This window comes from Falco punctatus (assembly GCF_963210335.1).
Source record: "Falco punctatus genome assembly, chromosome: 8".
NCBI classification, from domain to species: Eukaryota; Metazoa; Chordata; class Aves; order Falconiformes; family Falconidae; genus Falco; species Falco punctatus.
The window spans coordinates 13346121-13367876 of NC_137588.1; the positions used below are offsets into that span (position 1 = coordinate 13346121).

At 37.4% G+C, this 21756-nt stretch overlaps 2 protein-coding genes across 6 annotated transcripts in view; both read right to left on the reverse strand.

The window, feature by feature from the left end:
- The window catches only part of CALCRL (calcitonin receptor like receptor), a 73888-nt gene extending 68809 nt beyond the window's left edge, over positions 1 to 5079 (reverse strand). The window contains exon 1 of the mRNA XM_080398401.1: positions 1235 to 5079. The gene's annotated coding sequence lies outside the window, so the exon portion shown is untranslated. The remainder of the gene's footprint in view (positions 1 to 1234) is intronic.
- Positions 5080 to 5285: 206 nt separating this feature from the next.
- Positions 5286 to 21756, reverse strand: part of TFPI (tissue factor pathway inhibitor) — a 36204-nt gene continuing 19733 nt past the window's right edge. For 2 of the 5 annotated variants that reach the window (XM_080398405.1, XM_080398406.1), the window contains 6 exons: positions 16789 to 16827; positions 13068 to 13244; positions 11873 to 11968; positions 11290 to 11382; positions 5855 to 6037; positions 5286 to 5484 (listed from right to left, as the gene is read on the reverse strand). In XM_080398405.1, coding sequence (XP_080254531.1) covers positions 5372 to 5484; positions 5855 to 6037; positions 11290 to 11382; positions 11873 to 11968; positions 13068 to 13244; positions 16789 to 16827 — 701 coding nt within the window. In that variant the 3' untranslated portion in view covers positions 5286 to 5371. Of the gene's footprint in view, positions 5485 to 5817; positions 6038 to 9209; positions 10626 to 11289; positions 11383 to 11872; positions 11969 to 13067; positions 13245 to 16788; positions 16828 to 21756 lie in introns of those variants that run through there. The other 3 variants (XM_080398408.1, XM_080398407.1, XM_080398409.1) reach the window with 3 other exon arrangements.

Here is a 21756-nt window from a genome sequence, read left to right on the forward strand (position 1 = left end):
CTGCCTCGGTTATCAACAGTGTGGGCGTGTTCTACAGCAGTGTAGAAGGGATCTAAATGAGCACAACTTACTGTGCTTTAACCAAAGGAGGCTTAAAACCATGCGAAGAAAAAAGTCAGTCCCACCACTTACCACAAATTTTGATCTGATCAGAAACGTTCAAGGATAAACACGGTTTTGCAAAAAAATGAGGCTAGTCACCATCAGCTATGAGAATCTCCCTCTAGCCTTGCCGCGGTGACAAACGCCTCTCCCCTGGCGACAAAGGGACTGTCGGGGCAGGCTGTTTTCCCCCAGATTTCCCTTCCGGACGGGCAGTACCGTACCGCAGTGCCCGCACTCGGCCGTGCCCAGAGCAGCGGAGGCGCTAACCGCTGTTTGCTGCAGCGGCCTGATTCCCTGCAAAGCTCCAGCCGGCGGCGCCCCGCAGCGGCAGGCGCGGTGCCGCGGTCCCGGGGCAGCCTGGCCCGTTCCCCCCCCCTGCAGCGCCCCCGCGCGGCGGGTCCGGGACGGCGCGGGGTCCGCGGCGCGGCGCAGCGCTGCCACCTGGCGGGCATTGGTCGCCCTGCGCCCCTCGCGCCCCGCTCCCGCCTGCGCCTGCACCTCATCCCAATCCCCCGGCTCGAGAATTCGGGAATGCCGAGAGCATCCCGTCCGTACGTCACATCCCCCTCGAGAGGGGATGCTTCAATCGCGCACGGCCAGTGGCAAAAGAGTAACCTGAAAAAAAAAAAAACCCTTGACAAGTGACATGTAACGTGGCCTTGCTACAGGTTCTAAAGAGATGATGGGATAAGCAAAACCAAGGAAACTCCTCACATACATTGCCTATGACTCAAATATTAGGAGTTCATGTGCAAACACTTAACAAGCATAAATGCATGTTCCACTTCACTTGAACCTGGCTCTTCCTCAAGATAAGACACCGCCAAAAGCAAGCAGTGATGAAACATAATCCTTATGTCCACTTTAATATGTTTGCAAGATAGAATCTAGAAAGATGAAGACTATCTCAAAATTCTGTCAGCTTTAAAATAGTAGATGGATTAGAGATGCACGGAGAAAGGCAGCCCAAATGAACTGGAAAGAAACGATAAGCAGGGGAGAGAAAGTAAAAAGGCAAAAAAGGAGGGCATACTAATAAAAACATGAAGAAAAAAGGATGAATAAAAAGACTTCAAATTATTTCTCAAAGACATTTTGCTTCATCAATGTATGGACTAAAGGCACATACCAAGTTATTGCAGATCGGAGGATAGGTGAAAACACATAACACCTCTGTAAAATTCTTTTGGCTTGTTGGCTCCTATCACACAAAGTGGGAGAAATTTCATGGCACTCTGCCTATTTCCTCTGAAGCAGCCAGGCCAGATTCTGGAATGAAACAACTGGATGAATGGACTGGAGTTAACACTGGAAATATACAGCCACTGGAACACCTTTAGCATAGCTTGATTTTCTGACCTCTTCATTCTGCCATCTCAGTCACTATCTTATCCCTGCATTGTGTCTGTTATCCCCCCTTTACATTCAGCCTTTAATTACCTTTAAGAAAGACACAGATCTTTTTCCTTATTCTTGCATTTGGGTGTTCTACAGGTATTGGGGATACAGGGATGAAAAAAAGTGAATGAAGGAGAAGGGCACACAAAATAATTCTTGTGGATGTGATGAAGATCAAATCAGATCAGATCACTCTGCAGTTTGGACTTTCTATGGGAAAAACAAATTCAATGCACTGCAGAGCTGTACAAAAACCAGATAGGAAGGCAGCTGGAGCACTGGTACATTGGCCAAACCTAGTACACCCACCAGGAAGAGCATGTACTCTCAGATCAAATTATAATTTTATTATAATATTATTGATTATAATCAAATCAGTTTTTATACAGTCTAGTCTACTACATTCCAGTCTTCCTTCTCACTGCACTAAGTAATAACTCTGAAAGATGAATCATTTTGTAATGTTTTCTTAGTCAATTGAAATAGAGGTACTGTTGAGATGCTATAACTAATCTTTTTCTGTCTCAGCAATGACATAAGAGATCCCTCAATGGATCACTTATTTAATCACTGTTATGACAAAATGAATGCACAAGTAGTTTCTTCAGTGTAATGTACGTAGGGGTTGGGAGAGTATGGGGGATTACCTGTTAGTCCTGTCCTAGCTACAGCAGTTCTGGGAGAAGAGAAGCCTGCACGGTCCGGGGGAGCAAATGAGCACTCTCAGTGAGAAGACCCTGTTAGTTTGCAGGACAGCTCAGCAAGCAGGAGACTTAGCTGCACTGCCAGGTTTCTGTAGAGACAGAAAGCACAATTTTTCCTAGCCTTCCAGGGTGGATTTTGCAAGTGTTGAATCCAGGCAGCCAGGGACAAGTCGCTGGACCAAGAGGGAGCCTGAAGGATACTGACATGGAATGACACAGGGAATCACAAGGCAATCTGTGTACAAACGTATCTATTCTTTCCTGTCTATCTTTAATGTCTATTGTCTCATTCAGAATATTCTGTTTTAGAAAGTTCATCATTCTAGTTTATGATCTAATAAAACTTAGGGAGTTTAAAAATCTTTGTTAGGATTCTCGGTGGGACTGCTTAAATAAGCCCCATGGGCAAACCCCCTCCCCTTCCTCCCAACCCCTGCAAGGATCCCATCAGAGTCCCACCACAACTGAGAACGAGCCATGACCAGGTCTAGAGCTACAGTCACAGCTGGGCAGAGGACACTGTCTCAGAAACAGCTTTGGCCCCATCACCTTTATTTGGCCTTGATGCTGAGGAAAAACTCTCCTTAAAGGAACACTACCACCAATAACAGTTTCATATAAACACTGGAGTTATCTGAATGTTGCATTCCTGCTCTTGCTAAAGAATGAGTTTCATTCTCTTTTACAAGAAAGCTCTAGAAGATGTTTTCGTTTAATGTGAATCACAGTCAAATACTTAAAGAATCATGCTAGGAAATAGCGTGTTTCTTTGCAAAATTATTTTAACGTGATGTATAGGATAGTACTGCGTATATGTCAGACATCAGTGACAGAAAGCAGCTGTTGCAAATGTGTTACTTACCCAGCACTTAACATTCTTTCTTTTCCCTTTAATCTGAAACCATGGATTCAGAATGTCCCTACTGAGCCACTGAGCTACGTAGAAGCCAAGTTACACACACCTCCGTGCTGTGTCCACCCCCAGGTACACACACAATCTAGACATTACCTAAGTTTTAATTCTGGCAGCCCATGGGAAATAATCATGACTAAGAATGGAAGATGAGGTATTTTTTCTGCCTTCCTCATAAAATTTACAGAAAAGGTGCAGATGTTTGTGCACTTGCCTGCATTCCTAGGCAGGCAGACACAAGTCAGTGTAGAAGCAGGGTAAATTTGGCATTAGTGTTCAGCCCACCGGCAAGTCCTAACTCTCCCACACCTAGCGTGCTGAAAGCAACTGCTGACTTCTGGAGGCCATGACAATACTGTGCTAAGGCAGTTGCTATGCCACAAGTGGAAAGGCCAGGGAGCAGTTTAAACCACTGCTCTCCACTTGTCTGCAATGACAAACTTCCACTTGTATTTAACCTACTGCTCTGCATCTGTGCAGCGCAACCCGCACCTACAGCCTCAACTCCTAGTGCATGGAGTACAAATGATACCTGGAGAGTAAGGTCAATAAAAATGATGGACTAGAATGGGAACATATCAAACTGGCACTGAAACTGGCAGGTAACCAATGCACCAAATTAATTATGTGTAAAGAACAGACATTACTAGTTTTCAGCAGTCTATGGAGTTTATAGGTTTCCTGTCAGAACTGCACTTGCCCGATTTACAGATACTGCATTGTAAGTCTGTGGTGCTCATCACTTTATCTGACCGGACTCTACATAAATCTTTTCTGGTGTACATTTCAGTTCTGTGAGCACTTTACAAATCAGACTTAATAAAATCTAGATTGAAAAAGTCATGAAAGGATTTAGGCACCAGAAAAGAGATTTGGATAGAATTTCTGTACAAAAATCTGTGACTTTTACTTACTCTCCCACTCAGATATTTCGAATGCATAAATGCTTTCATCCTGAGCAGTGAAGCTTAGCTTCTTTGTGGACTTAGTCCAAAGTTCATCAGGTATATAAAACATAGGTTTTCAGAAAACACACACGTAAATAATAGCACTCAGGCAAAGAGGCAGCTTAGTCCAGTTCCTTCATTGATGTTTCTTGCTCCTTGCTGCAATGTTTGAGCCCCTCACATCTATTTCAGCTACTTATTTCCACACTACCTCTCACAAACTAACTATCTTCAGTAGTTTTAAGCATAAAGAGAAAACATCATACATAAACAACTTACAACATCAAAGGAGACAGGGAAGTTTCAAAGATATCCTGCTATCTTTTGTTTCATAGGCAGCAAGGTGCTTCTAAAAACCTTAAGAGGAAACCAACTATGTCATCTTTTTTTTTCTTTCCTTTCTTCTAAAAAAATGTAGTTATAAAAGATTTACCCAAGACCAGAGAGGTGCCTTGAAGAAGGGTAGGAACTACCACTGTTTCATGTCAGTCTTTAAAAAAAGCCATGAAAGCACAGCCAAAATAATCCTCAAAGTCAACTGGAAAGTAAGCATAGTGTTATCTCTAAAGCAACTGTATTTAATTCTATGAAAGGAATTTGTTTTGGTTTCTGTAAAACTTAGATATGTATCTCTGGAAAACTTGCTAGCCATGAGCCTAGTTCAGGAACAAGGATAAAAAACTATGATCCCAGCAAATACATTTTTAAATATTTGCAAATATGTCACATTACATTCACAACTTTAACACTCTCTTCATGGGTTTTGGTGGGTTAATTCTGATCTCACATTTCACAATAGTGTACTTATATGCGCTTTGGTGGAGTTAAATTTAGCTTGCATAACCTAAAATAAATCTTATTAAAACAAATCTAGTGCCTATTTCCTCTTTATAGCAATAGACCTACCTTTTAATCTGATTGAAATAATCATGCTTGACAAGTGATTACTCTTTGACAAGCATTATGCTTTCTTTAGTACAAAAATAGATTTCAAAAAAGAATAATGGTGTAATAAATTAAATTTGAATCTTGGCTACTTTTTAATCATTGTGAGTTATACACCCACACCATCTGTTCTGTCCTGTTTCAGTTATGACAATTATATACAATCAAACTAGAATTTAAGAACCTTTATCAAAGTAAAAGGTAATGTTTATTAACGTGAATGAGAAATACATAATAAAAATATAAGCAGCTTAACAACATATAATCAAAATAATCAGTAGAGTAAATATATTTTAATGGTGTACACTAAAGTTTTCATTCACAGGTGAATAGTGGTTTACTTCACGTTGCCATAAAAATCAAAGTTGTATTCCTTCAGGGATGATTTCCTTGCCCAGAGCCTTTACGGACTGTTTCTTTCTTTTCTTCTTGATTTTTATTAATCTTCTTTCACCTTTTGTTTTATTGAATCCTAAAGGTAAAATAAGGACAGTAAGATTATATGCTGTATGACCAACACATCCAAGATTATCAGAAATAAGAGACAAGTCTTGTTTTCAAGAAATATTCTTAAAAAAAGAAAAAAAGAACATTTTCTTACCTAAAGCCTTCACATGCCTGACCAATGCCAAGTTGTCTTATTTCTGTTCTTGTACATTGTATTTTACTGTCCATCTCTCTCTCGCTAGCTCTGTCTCTTCTGATTTCCATTTTCACTTTTCTAAGACTTTCAGCTATTACATTTTATCAGGCCAGTACTTACTACTAAAAGTTGCAAGAATATTTCAGCTTGCGTAATATTTACCTCTTATGATAGTCTGTGGTAGTATCACTTCTCATACCTTTCTTGCAGATCCTCAAACATGACTTTCTGGAGGTGAAATTATTTTCATTCCCACCACAACCACTATAACTAAATGGGCGACATCTTCCAGTTGAGTAGTGGTAGAAAAATCTTAACTCTTTGGCTCTACAAAGTCCTCTGTCCATAGGGGTCATACACAAAGAAGGGATAGGTGGTGGCTCTAGAAATACCAAGAGAAAAAAAAAGGTTAGAGACAACACTGCGATTTACCAGTTTTCTGTTATGTTGATATTACATAGGCGATTTGAAGCTGACAGAACTTTGAAATTCACATGAAATCTACTGGCAAATTTAATTCTGCTTTCCTGAAAATCCAGGATACTTTACATAAGTATCTTTCTCTTTATGATTACAAAAATACCACTGCAAATGTTATTTGCTCTTTTAATTCCAAATGCCAGCAAAGGCTTACCTGAAAGCAAGATTTGTTTCCTATGTATTTAGTGATAAAATTGCCATTTCTGTAATAGGAGATAGTGTTCATATTCAATTAGAGAAGCTTCAAGTAAAGTATTTGGCGAAAGTGAAGTGAAAAAAAATTAAACTTTGACAGCCTTAAAAATATGGTAAATATTTATGATCATAAATGAAGTGAATTTTCCCAAATACTGTTATACATTCTAAAATCAAGTAGAAGGTAAAAGTAACCAGCATTTTCAATGTAAGATTCAATACCTTAATATTGGGTTTGTTGCATGAATACAGAAAGCTTGACCTAAGTAATAGAAGTCACTCCATTGGAAAGCACTGAGCCATTATCAAGAAATAGCTTGTAACTCACAGGATAACAACGGCTTGAATGTGAAAAGGAAGTGCACAAAGTGACTGAGATGCTGGTGCTTTAGTGCTGCTGTTAGGTTTTTACCATTCCAAGGAGCAGGCTGATGGTTTGTTTCTTCGGTGTCGCTGCAAGTGAGAGTGTGAGAACTGAAACACTGGAAGATGAACCTGAGGTATCCGAAGTACTTGGGCACTCGAACAAGTTCAAGAAGCAAATCCGTGCCAGAATTCCCAAGCCTGAAGAAACTCCATCATCTAACACCCTAGAGTGACTCATACACAAAATTAAAACTGATACAATTGCTGCAGAGGATGCAAGAAAGTGAATGGGAGCCATTACATCACCAGTTAATAAGGGACCTAAACAAGTGCCATTTTCCTTCAAGAGGCTGCAGAATTGAGACAGCTGAGATGTAAATGTGAAGCTAGTCAGATGGCCTTCTTGAAGTTACAAAGCCAGGTAGAAGTGGTTCAGAAATAAAAAACAAATAAAATTTTAGGGAATAATTTGGGTTACAACCAAGCTGAAGGCATCATGTTGTCACAAACCTGGGAAACACATGAGATGCTGAAATCAAGAAGTTATGAATTAACTTGGGAAATTCAAGAGACGGGCAAAAAAACATCCAGAAATAACATGATACACTTTACGTGTTTTACACATATTGCACCTGCTGAAAAAAGGTTTATCTGCCAAGTAAAACAGCTGAACTAGCATGGTGAAAAAGTATGAAAAATAGCTGTGAAAGAAATAGAATGGTGTTTTATGCAAAGTTAAGACAGCAAAATGAAATTAATAATATATCTGAAGCTGTGTTAGCAACATCATACTATTCAGAAAGAATCCTGAAACACAAAAACTAAGTCATGAGTTGTTCTTTTAAGATAAAGTTAGTTTCAGGTTATAAAATGAGCACTACTTAATTTATTGTTATAACTGTGACAGTATTGCTCACTCTGGAGATGATATTAGCTTTCAAAACATATGTTCAGCAACATTAAAAAAACACGCTTACCTATTTTAACCTGCTAATTTCTGAACTTAAAAAGCAGAAAGGCTTGCCAGTGATAAAAGAGCCAAACAGCATAGGTTTGTTAACTATATAACAGAACTTAAATATATACTTTTTAATGTAAATTACTTATCTGGTATGTAGAATTTTCCAGAGAGACTCCACAGTCCCCTTGTGAAAGAGTTCTCGCAACCACTGTAAGCTTTAGGGGAGCCATGGAGCCAGGGCTATGGTTACTGGTGAATAAGAACTACCTGTGTATGCATAATGCAACTGGCAGAGTTGTGTCCGAATGCTCTTCAGAATCCCTCTTGTATTCTCGCTAAAAATTTTGTTCTTCTTTGTGTATAGCATTGGTAGATAAATGCCCCAAATACCAAACACTATTCATGTTTATCTTCAAAATATCTGCATATTCTTTACACTCACAGAAACAACCAGCCCATGAAGAAAACCTCTAATTTTGCCATATAGCAGTCATTTTTATACAACAAAACAGTATATTAAAATAAAACAAAATTACTTATCATAATTTCCTGTCTGCTGAGGATCATACAAATTATGAATTAATTTTCCAATACTGATCACTAAAAGGCCTGTTAACTTTAAGTAACTGTGAACATAAAACATGTACTGTGTCATGTCCAGCCCAACATCTCTATTGGCAGGACAATCTATAACCTCTGAGCCAGCATGTTAACCCAGTCACAGCGAGAATTAGATCCAAGTAAGTTCTTTCTGTTCAGTCTGAGCTGCTAACACTGCACTTATGTATATTATGCTACAGTAAGTTTAGATATTATGCCTGTTCTTGAGTGTCTCTCTAAAGTGTTTTGGTTTTACAACCTCATTTTTCTAAGAGTTGTTAAAATGTTTTATCTCCCACTTTTTCTATGAAGGAAAAAAGAAAAAGAAAGCAGCAAATCCCACAGCCACAAAACTGCACAGAAGGGAAGGGGTACACACTGAAAACAGTAAAAAAAAAAAAAAAAAGAAAGAAAAAGCAATACATGTCCCACTATCAGAATTGTTTTCCCCAATCTAGTCATTACAGGTCTATGAATTACAGATATCAACTTTACTGAGAGGTTACTTGAGATCTTGAGATAGAAATACTGGTTTAAACTTTTTTTTTTCCCTCAATTTAGATTACAATTTAGCAATATTTTTTCCACAGTGCAAGCAGCATTACTCATTATGTTCCGTAACTCATTACATGTTAACTTCAAGAGGATCGTATGAACCTAAAAATTAATAAATGTCATTACATGGTCCATTCTATGGCCTTTGATGCAACTTCTACAGAAATCAACTGGTTATTGACGTTGACAACAACAAGATTCTGGCTTTACTCTTGTGTTCATACTATTCAGTTTATCCAAAATTTCTGACTGAAATAGGTTTTAAAATCCAATAGCAAGCTCATAAAATTGGATTTGCTATGTATATTATTTGCCAAAAATATGCTACATAAGTCAGCTCATGAACAGGCACAGGAAAAAAGAATTTACAAAGGACAAATGAAAGCTTTTAAGCTGATTTAGTCAAACATTTCCAGGTGTAAAGTTTTCCTCTGGAAAATGCCGATACAATGAAATAAAATGTGTTTCTCAGAAACATGCCAACTCCATCAAAAACTTTTGAAGGAAATTAGACCTTGGAACCCATCTCAAGTGGAGCTTGGAAACTGGAACTCACACCAGTGGCTCTGCAAGAGCTTCTCAAATGGGTTTCAGGCTTTGCAACAGCAAAATAGATCTTTCTGTTACGTCACAGTGGTAGACCAGCTACTTTGCCTGTGCTTGAGAAGATGAACAGCCACTCCATCCCAAACAGTCCATCCTGACCTCATATTGTGCAAGGCCAGATTCTTGTCTCTCACTGAGGGCCATTGGGAGTCACAGTGCATGTTTGTGAGAAATGGCTCTACCTTGCAACTTCACTTTACACCTCTACTTCTAGTAACAGCAGAAATGGAGGCTACATTTCCCACATCTCTGCAGAGAAATCAACTGTCAGTTTTGGCCCTACGCTTTCCTCCCCCTGCAGTAGGATTGCACAAAAGCATAGGATTTCAGCCCATCCCAGCAGCCTGAAAGGTACAGGCAGATAAACAGAATAGCAGCAGGTGACTGCACAGGGCAGGTTAGTGTAACACAAAGGTTATACAGTGGGGAAGAACCTACGGAGTCTTCAGACTTTGCCCTGAAATGCACTGGCCCTTCCAAGGTCACGTTTCATATCCAACCCAACCAGCTACACTGACTCCACCCACCCTTTTTCCCCAAACCTTTCTTCCACCAATCTTCAAGTCTTCTCTTTCTCATCCTCGCCTCTCCCTCCAAAAATGTGCTTTACCAGAGAATTAGCTATTGCTGACACAATCAAGAACCCTTCTATTTCCTCTGAGAAAACAGTGAATCACGTCCCTTTGCTGGTATAAATCAGTTGTTTTGGGGATTTGGGGATTCATACTGTGAGTAAAAACCTTCAGGGAACATGTATGCTCTGATGTCCCTAGACTTCATATCAGGCTTTAAATCATTCAAATATTTTTCAGTAAAATAAGTTGCCAAAAGCTTTACTGTTTTATATTCAGACATTTTAATAACAGTGCACTGATGCTTTGTATGTGGTACACAAACAACCCAACTATCGCAGAAACTTACCTCAGCCCAACAATACATGTGGATCACAGTGCAGGCAAAAAAATAACATACAACACACATTTAAGCTTTACTAGACATACCATTCTAAGCAAAGAGCACAGGAATGTTAGTTATCCTAGATGCCCATTAACTTACAGATCATATAAACCACAGAAACCTTCATGAATCTCTAAGCCATCACTCAATCCTCAAAAGTACAAGTAAGTGTAAATGCAGAAAACCAGCAGAAATACTTGGTAAGAATGCTCAGGCTTTTTCCAACTGTTTCTTGTTTCTTCTTGCATAACTGTGGATCATAAAAATAACATCCCTCAAATTCAATTACCCTTTACAGTGTGAGCAAGTACCAGCAATCTATAGTGGACAGCATCCAGCTGCAGAAACTGTTAAAACCCAGCCCTCTACAGTAAAGGTCCAGATTTTCATTTGCATTATAATACATAGTGCAAAAATACCTTGAAGCAGACACAAAATGAATTCATGGTCACTTTGTTATATTCAAACCAAGAACTGAGTTTAATATGTCCTTAGTGAAAATAAAAATGTATTATAAATCTTGTTCCGAGCCATTTTCCAAAATCCAAATATGGTCCTTTTTTAATGGGAAAAAGGAGCTTTAAATCAGTTGCCAATTAGATACCCACAAAAATATTAATTTTTACTAGAAGAACTCTGCATAACAGCTTTTGCTCTTTTTGTATTTATCAGACCTTCAGGAAGCGCACATTTTCAGAAAAGGACAAGATGTGGTCGGTCTTGCACTTCAATATATATGGAAGATCTGTAAGTAGCAATATTTCTTTGCTTTGACTTTCTCTGCCTATCAAAACATCTGACATAGAAGCCCATTCTCTAGTTTTAGATATGTTGCAAAATGAGTGGAAATGGAAAAGCAATCCAGAGTGCATATAAAAGACGAAGAGTTAAGATCTGCAAAAGTGAATTCTTACCAAAAAAAATGGGAAACTGGTTGCGCTCCTCCTTTGGGGAACTATTGTTCATAGAGTTGGACTTCTCATTTCCAGCAGTTGGCAACAAATTTACTAAAAGGAAAAAAAAAAAAAGGGTGAAACTGTGACATATTACCTAGACACAAGAAAGCTCTGAGAATAAGCTATGATTGGTATCCATTTGCTTAGCTCCATATCAGTATTAATACTACTAGAAGGCAATATTTCTTTAGGTCCCAAAAGCATAGGAAACTGATGTGTCGAGGCAGCTTAGGGATGGATTCCTTTTTCTTCTTTAATTTTACTGATGTAAGATTTAAATCAAACATGGTTTTGTAAGGTTCTTTTTGTATTAGTAGCAGATATTCTGCTAGTTATTCTAGCCTCTGCAATTGTAAGCTTTTTTCAAAATATGTATTATAACAAGAAAATAGTTATGAAGCTAGTTTTAACATTACTGACTTCACTGTGCTTATGTATTTCAACCAACATACATATCTTCAAATAAACAGGAAAATGAGTGGAGCCAAGGAGTGTCTGCATTAAAAAAGGGTAATTATGAAGAGCAAATGCAAATGCTTACCAAAAATCCCAGGGAATTGGTTGGTGTCTTCCACTAGGGAACTACTGTTCATAGTGTTAGGATGCTCTTCAGCTGGAACAATTGGCAATAAATTTACTGAAGCATAAACAATAGGAGAACAATAACGAAAAAACACACAAAAAAAATTAGTATCAATGGTTCAATATCACTAAGGTAAAAACTTTGACCTACTTAAACTATGGCAGTGGCCACTAATTCTCTCTTTCTTTTTGGGTATTTATACAAATTTACCTGGAGGTGTTATTTCAGATTAAAGTCAGGAAAAAAAAAGCATTCTACAACTTTTAGTCCAGAAGGTAAAAGTGGAATCAGAGGCCAGGAAGAAATGATTCAGCAAAGGTAGGGGGAAAGCACATGGAACTATATGTATATCTTTTAAAAAAATCTTTTAAAAAGAACCATAGTGGGTCTTTCCTATTCTAAATGTGAATAAGCTTAAGTTCCCCTCACCAAAATAACAGATTAAGAAACAGTCCTGGAAAAAAGCCCACTAGAGACAAGCAAGACAAAAGGGTCTGGAGGCTCTGAGTGGGAAAACATATTTGCCCTATGAGTAAAATTAAGTACTTTGTGAAGGGGAGAGGAGTTCTGAAGGTCACTGTCTTCTCATATAGAACAATTCATAGCAACCAGTAGGACAAGGGACTGGATGAATGATCTAGGGCCAGTCTGAATGGCTGTTTGTAGCCAAAGCTGCACAGCCAAATAATTCAGAAGTATGGGACAGGTTTCCCAGGATTCTTTGGTGGGAAGCTAGTAATGCACAACAAGGAAACAGTAAAAACAAATTCTTCCTATATTGGCACCTCTTTTCATTACAAGACTTGGTTTGAAAAGAATATATTCAGAGGTATGGGTTAAAAAAATACATATTAGCATTTTATGATATTATAAAGCCAAGCAGCTGACAGATTTTAGACTGTCATGCAAAAAGTAAAAAAGTGGGAGTACTGTAATACTCATTAAAGTTAATAGTATGTACAAAGTTTTTTAGCTTATATTTTTCATTTTTGTATTTTTATTTTAAAAATATATAATTAACATTAATTTCAGATAAAAATTATTGCCACCTCAGGAAACCCTAGCTTGCTTTTTTTTCCATGCGAGATACTTTTCAAAACACAGTGTTGTTTATACAACAATAAGACTAGGAATAATGAAGACAACAACTTACAGTTGCCTTGGCAGGTAGTCTGGCATTCTTCCAAATTCTTGAAGTTGTTCTGGTTTCCTAGGCACCCACCATACTTGAATACTTCACATAACTTTGTCTCTTTGTTATAGAAATACCTGGAAAAATAGCCTCTGCAGATTCCAGGGTCTTTCTCATCAAAGCAGAAATTTGGCTTTTCTACGAACAATGGTAAATGATGAGCGGGGGCGGGGAGTGGGGGGAAAGATTAAAAAAAGATAAATACATATTCCAAAACAACAATAGAACCGGAGGAAGTTTATGAAATAAATCTGTAACTTCAGGCTGAAGACCAACTGTAAAATAACTGCTGCTTTATTGTACTGATTTTGTTCTATATATAATACTGCAATATTATGCTGAAGCATTATAGGGACATTTTTATTTCTTTTTTTTTCCTCTTTTCAAGTAGTCAGTAAATTATATCTTAGAAAATGAGGACTAATGATTCTTTTAAGTGTCCTCCCTCATTGAAGCTCTAAGATGAAAATTAGTTTTTACTCTGAATAAAAACAAGACTTAAATCTCAGCTGGATCATTTGAATCTAAAGTATGCATTCTTGTCATTTATGTAGTCTTTTCAGTTAATATTAGCATGAATTATGCAGAAAGCAATGTTAAAGTAGAAGAAAAAAGGAAATAGCTTTTTAAAAAACAGAAAAAAATCTAACAATGCATTTTGTCTTGAACTATCTACTGTTATAAAAGGATACAGGAAACTGGGAGACAGAGTAACTATTCTAATTATCATTTTTCAGCTCATAGTCTGCAATAACTAACTACAATATCAACCAAGAATAAATTTAACAAATCAATACTGCATAATTTGACTGAATATTAAGGCATGGTATCATGGCTTCTGGCAGAGAAGAAAAATACATAGCCATACAGTAATACCCAAATATCAATTTCTCACCATATTCTATTTTTTCTCAGAATTATTTCCTTAAAAGAAAATCAGGGAAACAATAATGCAATATATGTGGTGGTATTCTCAAATTCTTGCTAGTAGATGCTTTGAAATATGATTCTTAGCTAACTTGCAGAGAAAAGTATATATAGCTATCATATAAGACAATATTGAGACTAGAACAGTATGCAGAGAGCTTCCATTTTAATAAAAATTACTATAGAATAATTACTTTGAAGTCCTTAACATTTCTGGAGTAGATTATGGAGTTGCAAAGAAGTTAATCCTATTACACCTATTTTAGCTAAGTATCTATTAAAAACATTGCCAGGACAACAATATCATTAAATTCAATTGATGCACATCACATATAAACATTACAATAGCTCATAATTACTGTTTTCCAAGAAATAATTGTCAATATCTTGTATTTCAATTGCTGTAAAGCTTCAGGAACAGGAAAATGTCATTTTCAGAGATTACATGTAAAATTGAACCATTAAAATGTTCTTGCATGAGGTACACAAAATTAACTCTTTTAAGCACTCCTGGATAGCTTAATTTTGATTTTTTATTACAAATTTTTTCTTTGCCCATAAGTATATGTATTCTACGTTCAGGTATTTCATGTTTCTTACTATTCAAATGCAGCACCTATTGATGTTCACAGATTTACAAATCTAAGTTCACATAGACCAACAACTGGCAAGTGTTGCATGATCCAGCAGTGTGCCCTGTGGCCAAGAAGGCCAATGGCACCCTGGGGGGCATGAGGAGGAGCGAGGACAGCAGGGTGAGGGAGCTGATCCTACCCCTCTGCTCTGCCCTGGTGAGGCTCATCTGGAGCGCTGTGCCCAGAGACGATGAGGGGAGTGGGGCATCTTTCTGGTGAGGAAAGGCTGAGGGAGCTGGGCCTGTTTAGCTTGGAGAAGACAAATATCTTAAGAGTGAGTGCCAAGAGGATGGGGCCAGGCCCTTTTCAGCAGTGCCCAGCAGCAGGACAAGGGGCAACGGGCACAAACTGCAACACAAGAAGTTTCACCTGAATATGGGGAAATACTTCTTTACCCTGAGGGTGACAGAGCGCTGGGACAGGCTGCCCAGAGAGGCTGTGGGGTCTCCTCCTCTGCTCTAGGTGAACTTTGCTTTAGCAGGGGGTTAGACTGGATGATCTTCAGAGGTCCCTTCCAACCCTGACCATTCTGTGATTCCATGAAATATAAAAGGTATGGGCAAGGCATACTATATGCTTTCAGGTGAGAAGGGAAATAAGACAGGTTATGTAGACAGGTAGCGTGCAAGAGTCTACCACAGTGGTGTCTATCCCATATATCATCTATTAGAAGCCAACAGACAATAGGAGACACAGAAACAACTCTTTCATCAAACATTGCATAATATTGTGATTTCAGAATAAGATTATGATATTAACTGAGAAAGGAAGGTGGGTAATAATAAGGGTATGAAAGTAGACTACAGGATTATGACTGATTCTTAAAAACAGCTGTTCTTCATTTAGAAAATCCTTATATTAAAATGGTTCTTGCAGAAAAAGGAAATTAAGTCCAAATAAGTTGAGCTCACAGCTAACTTTTATAGCCACTTCTGGAGAGGTCATGAAGGCAATATAATCATAACTACAAACTAGTATTATACTTCTAAATGCCATGTCTTCCTCCAGAGACTCAGTATTCAAGACTACATTACTGGAAGCAATAGTAAATATGTAATGATGTTGATGACAGCCACAAGCTGAATTTAACAGGGTATGTTCTGTTTTGTCATTAAAAGCAGGGAACTAGGGTCAGACCTTAAAGGAAGCAGTGCCAAATGTCTGCAACATCTGTAGAAAATCAACTTTAGTAACTTCCACAGCATAGATTCACAATTTTTTTTTCTTTTTTTATGCATTAAAAATGGAAAAGACAGTAGAAAATTGGAAAATAAAACAAAGATCTCAGTATGAAAATATTCTGTATACCATTCTGCAAAGACAAATAATTTAATTATTCTATTTCAAAATGTACCTGGAAATATGGGTATTTCTGCAAGGAGTTAAATGCACACCAATTCAAGAGGAAGCAAATGGAAGGAAGGATGAAGGAAGGTAAGCAGAGAAAGAATTGCTGAGTTGTGAAATTTACTCAAGCTTGTATTCAGTGAACTCTGGCTACCAGCATTGGGCCCATTTCAGTTAAGTCTCTAATATGCAAAGGGGAAGGGTGGAAGTCTTCAAAAGCTGAAGGTGAAGTCTTCAGAAGCTCTATTGTAAGTATCAAACAAATATCCTTGTTAGGAACACAGGTTACCTCAGCAGACCAGCAGTGTTTCAGACAAGCGATTCTCAGTGCTCAAGCACTGGCTATTTAGGAAGTCTGGGTATCAGGCATTTACTTTAACAGAAGTTTTCTCCTATTTTTGCTAACAGTGAAGAAAGCATTTAGTTTATTCTCAAAACATACAATGAGTCCCACACCATGGCTAATAATACAATGCTTGAATCTCTGCAGAGTCCTTCCTTTCCCTTTACCAAAGAAAGAGGAAAAAAAGTGTCATGATGTATTTATTCTCGGGAGAAGACATAACAGCTACCATCTTCAGTGACCACAGCTGTCTTCAAAGTCTTTGACAAATTACAGAAATAGTAGTTTAGGAGTAAGAACTCACTTTAGTCTGACGTTGTTGGTTTTTTTTTTTTAGGAGAGAACTTGGAACAATACATAAAGAATTTAACAAAAGGAGCTAAATCCCTTATCATTTAAGAGTCTTAGATTATTAGGTAAACATAATTACCTTTCTTAATTTTTGCTAACATCATCTTCTGAGGCAATTCTGCAATATAAATAAATAAAAGTATTTAGCAAAAGCAGACATGTTAAGTCTCACCTGTGATACCAGGGTGCTTAGCAGTGAGCAATGAGCACTGAGGAGGAAGACTACAGCATCTTTTCCCCTTCTTTCTTTTCTTCATTATAGAAGTAGCACAGAAGTTTGTTCTGGAGAACTAAAGTGTCATTTCTTTTGTATGAGAAGACCTGCTATATTGGTAACTTGAGGATATGGGAAGTATTGGAGTCAAATTATGACAATATTAAACAGAGAAATTCCTTTTATGTTACTGGAACCAGAAAACTGTATTATATAATCTCACTCTTCAAAAGAAAAGTAGTTAGCAGACTAATTTAACCCAACTCCTGTAGCTACTGATACTGCTAATAGCTTTGGAGCTGATCTAGTTAGCAATAAAGACCTCTCGCATGCTGTCCAATTCCCTTTGCTATGCTAATGTAGTGTCTGAATAGTTTTCATTATGCTGTTTGTGATATTAAAGCCCACTTGGCCAAGCATCTCCAACTATTTTTAGGGTAGTATAGATGATAAACTTGTTTGCATAGTTCTTTCAGTGTATGATCAGCGATGATGAAGTTGTTATTGTCATTTTTAATGGAGAAGCCTGGGTTTTATTGTACTTGCTGGAGAAGCTGGATATCTGAATTCAACCCCACACTCCTTTTTGGCAATTAAAAACAAACTTTCTTCCCCTTCTAGGAGACTGCCTAATCATAAAACTACAAAGGAGTCCAAGGGGAGACCAGCTCAGCCAATGTGTAATAAAGGCTGAAAATTTTTTGGCAGCTGAGAGAAAGAAAGTGGCCAATGATAGCTTATACATTTTCTATTACAGAACTATTTTGCAAGCCATACAAAATAGCAGCTTCTGAACTTCACCTGAGTCATCTTAATGGGATCGCTTCATAATTCTTGTCTTGTACTTGTGCTTTTCTTAACTGCATTATGAAATGCTAGTTTCTCTAAAACTCTTCGTTACCTATTGACCTCTTGCATATGACAGAACAGATAGAACACAATTTTACCAGCTTTTTTATTTTTCTTCTGGAAACATGCCTGTATTATATTTTCAAAACAAATCTATCTGGTAGTAATTCTGTCATGATAAATTTTCCTTCCATCTCTGGGACTATGCAGCTGGCATCCTTAAAAAATATTATTCATGACATGCACTTTAGGGTGACATATCATTTGTTTGAACATATTTCCAGTGCTTCCTACTAGTAGGAGGCTGTGCCTTCAGCATTTAAACCCATGACCTAAACCATGGCCACTCACATCAGGCCATTTCACTAATTTCACTCAGCTGTTCCCTTCCATCCAAAATCAGCAATCATACTTTAGCAAATGATCTCTACTCTTCTGGCACAGAACAGGAAGAACTTATTGTGAGTTTATACAGGCCTAGAATATTCTAATCTTACTTTCATGTCAACCATGTCTTTTTGCTTCTGGTTTCAGCCAAAAACCCAAATCCGCAGCTGAGTTTATTTTTTCTATGTAAGCAAACATTTTCTGAGTTTTTTTCTGAGTATTCTGAGTATTTTCTGAGTAGATCTGTTGTATAAATTATAGACCTTAGAATTGCTGTCATGTCCCATATTAGAAGATCAAGTAGCCTAGGACATATATCTCCTGCCTTGAAAATTAGGCCTTTTGTGCTAGTGCTGACATTTGTGATTCTACTCACATCCAGTAAACAACAGAGCATATAGGCAAGCTCCTCTTATTTTCTTCCTTGAAGTGGTGAATATTGGGCACAAAAAAACCCACAATGCAGCTAATTTCTAGGAGACTTGAGTCAGAACTAGGCATCTTGAATCTAAACACTGTCTTAGAGAGTCTTAGAGTGACCAACCTGTATGTAGTTGGGCTCCCTGAACTCTTGTACTGACTTCAGTCAGTTCTGGGAATTAGCCAATTCTGTCTTTGATGGCTTATTCATTCAAAACTTTTAAAAGTTGTTCTGATTTAAGGAGCTTGGCAGTTCACTCATGTTGGTTCATTTATTATTGTGCTTAATATTGGAAAATCAGACACTTCAACTATTCACATTATTTCTTCTGATTTTGTATATATGTCACATAACTTCCCTTTAGCTTATTTTTAGCAGTCTTGACCTTAACATTCTTCACAGTGATAAATGCCTGAGTAGCAATTTGATTTTTCTTTGGTCTTAAGTGTTTTCCTGTCACTTATATTCTCTTTTCAGTCTGATTTCTGCAGTTACTAAATTGTGGTCTTCCTGCAGTAATAAATACTGGAAACATTAAGTAAGACGAATATAACCATATACAAGAAGACTACACAGACTGAACCAGATTTAACAAAAAGAACTTAATGAATTATATGGGGGTTTACTGAATTTTACTGGCAAAAGCAGGTTAACTTCTTAGTTTCCTTTATGGCTGATGGTCAACAGCATACTGTGTGCGCCACCAAATCATTCTATCTGCTGTTATTCATTCAGAGAATACAGAAATAACAAGCCTTTATTGCTCCAGTTCCTCACAGCAGATTCAATACTTAGAGTCTTGGATCACTATTATGCATACACCAAACACTGTGCTTGGGCTGAGTACCAAGATGTAGACACTAAACCAGTTCTCATTTTATATAACTTTCAGTTTTATTCTGTGGAGTTATGCCAATTATATGCCAGTACAGAATGTGGTCCAGAAAATCTGTTCCAGATTTTGGACCTGCTCCAACATATATGGCAGAGTAAAAATAACAATATTAGTCAAAATACTAGCATTAGATTGAAGAAATAATTTATGATCTTCACTCATCGGACCTGATCATGACTTTTTGACACCTTTCATTCCAAATTCTGTATCTATCAACCCCGCTTTTTTCAGTTCACCTTCTGTCTTAGCCTTTAAACTGGAATTTAGGACAAACACTACAAATTACCAGGAAGCTGCATGTTTTGGAAGAGATACTGGCAGCTGCAGTCCTGCAGACAACCCTGCTCCAAACATGGCAAAAATGCTGTGGGTCCAGCTGAAACCCAAAGCCAGACACCAGATGTAAAGCACCAAAAGCCAACCTCGTGACAGAATAAAACACACTAGCTTCACATCCTAGATCCCAGGTCTTTCTGACACTGAATGCTAATCAAGAAAAATTAACTTTCCACTTTTCATCTTGAAAAAGATTAATCATAATTTTCTAAACAGAACACTGTAGAAGTGAAGAAAATGTATTTTAAGGAAGGTTGTTCTCTTAGAATGATATTCCCAACATTCATTCTTTAAACTTATATGTATGTATTAACTGTTGGATTCAGCAGCAAGTGTCATCAACTTCTGTGATGAAAATTTAATAAATACAGAAAGTAACTTTTAAGCTGGCTAACCATAGGGGGAAAAAAATCATCAGTTAAATCCATTATACAAGCTTATGACTCATGGAAGTCATATGACAAAGGAAGAATTTTAAGTCTATAAAGGCCATTTGTCAGACAAACATGATTACTATGCAAAATATTAATGCCACAATTTGAATAATTTTTAACTCCTTAAAATTATGTTAATATGTTTTGAACACTCACAAAAATGTCATCTTTCAATTCTGATACATATATCTTCCGGATAACCATATAGAAAAAAGTAGTATTAATTAATACTCAAAAATCTTCCTAGTCTGGGTCAAGTAGAGGAAGGACATCAGCTTCTTTAGCCATAAACCTTTACAGGAGTGATGATTACCAAACAACAAATGTAAGTCTTCTACACCCAGTTTGGTGGGTGGCAACCTTTGGCCCAAATTGGAAGCAACACCAACTCATGCCTTTTAAGCTTCAAGCACCACAACCCTACATTCTCTACTGACAAGCACTAAAACTGGCATATTCTGGTTGGAGAAAATGACCCAGATACAGAGATACCAGAATTATCACTCAGGCCTTGATACAAGAAATCTGAAATCTGTAACTGATTTTATAAGCTGTGCTATAATCAGCACAAAGCTATTTGCTCTCCTTAAATATTGTAGGGTTCAGTTCCCAAACATAATGAACAGCTAGAACTTTTGATAAGACAATTTGTAGAAATGTAAGAACAAAACAACAGATAGAAAAGGAGCAAAACATTTTTGTGTTAGTTTTGTATACTGGTTAAGCACAACCCTGAACTTCCATTACCTGTGTAATGAATTTCTTTGTATGATTTTCTGCCAAGAACTGTCATCTGCTCCTATCCAGTAGTTTCTTATGATTATTTAAAAACTTATTACTTTAATTCTATCTTACTGCTGTATGTATTCTCTTTAATCAGGTGTGAAGAATCTAAGACAAAAACAGTATAGTCTGGAAAAAGAAAAATATTGGAAATAGTTTTTATCCTAACTGAATTTTAGAGAAACAAATACCAGTATATGAGCACCAAATTAGTAATCTGCACTTCTAGTAGTATCTGAGACTTCAACATGAAAAGAAACTGAATTGCTTGTATGAATGTTCTTTCCCTTCTCAGTCAGTTCATCAAGAGTTGGCTGGAGTCCCATTTCAGATTCAAGTAGGACAAAATTTCACTGACTTTGTGTGTGCTTGCATTTAGGGCAAGATATTTCTATTCAGGAAGATGTTTTTCTCTATGCCATGTTTTTTTCTTTTTCTTTTTACTTGAAATGCTGGATTATGTTTTTTAGTAACTAAGGAGTTATGATTTCCATATCATTTTTCCTCAATGGGATGTCATTTCAAGATATACCTGATTTTAATATCATTAGCACTGCTTTTACTTATATGTGACTCCTGAAAACAGAGCAAGACTGTGACTGACTCTTGTCACTTCTTCCTTGGAGCACATCTGATCTCTGAGGCTCATTAGTGAATCTTGCTGGAAGCTGTCAATGGCAGAATGGGAGACAGGTTACCTACTTGGATGTCTAGAATAAATTTAGTGA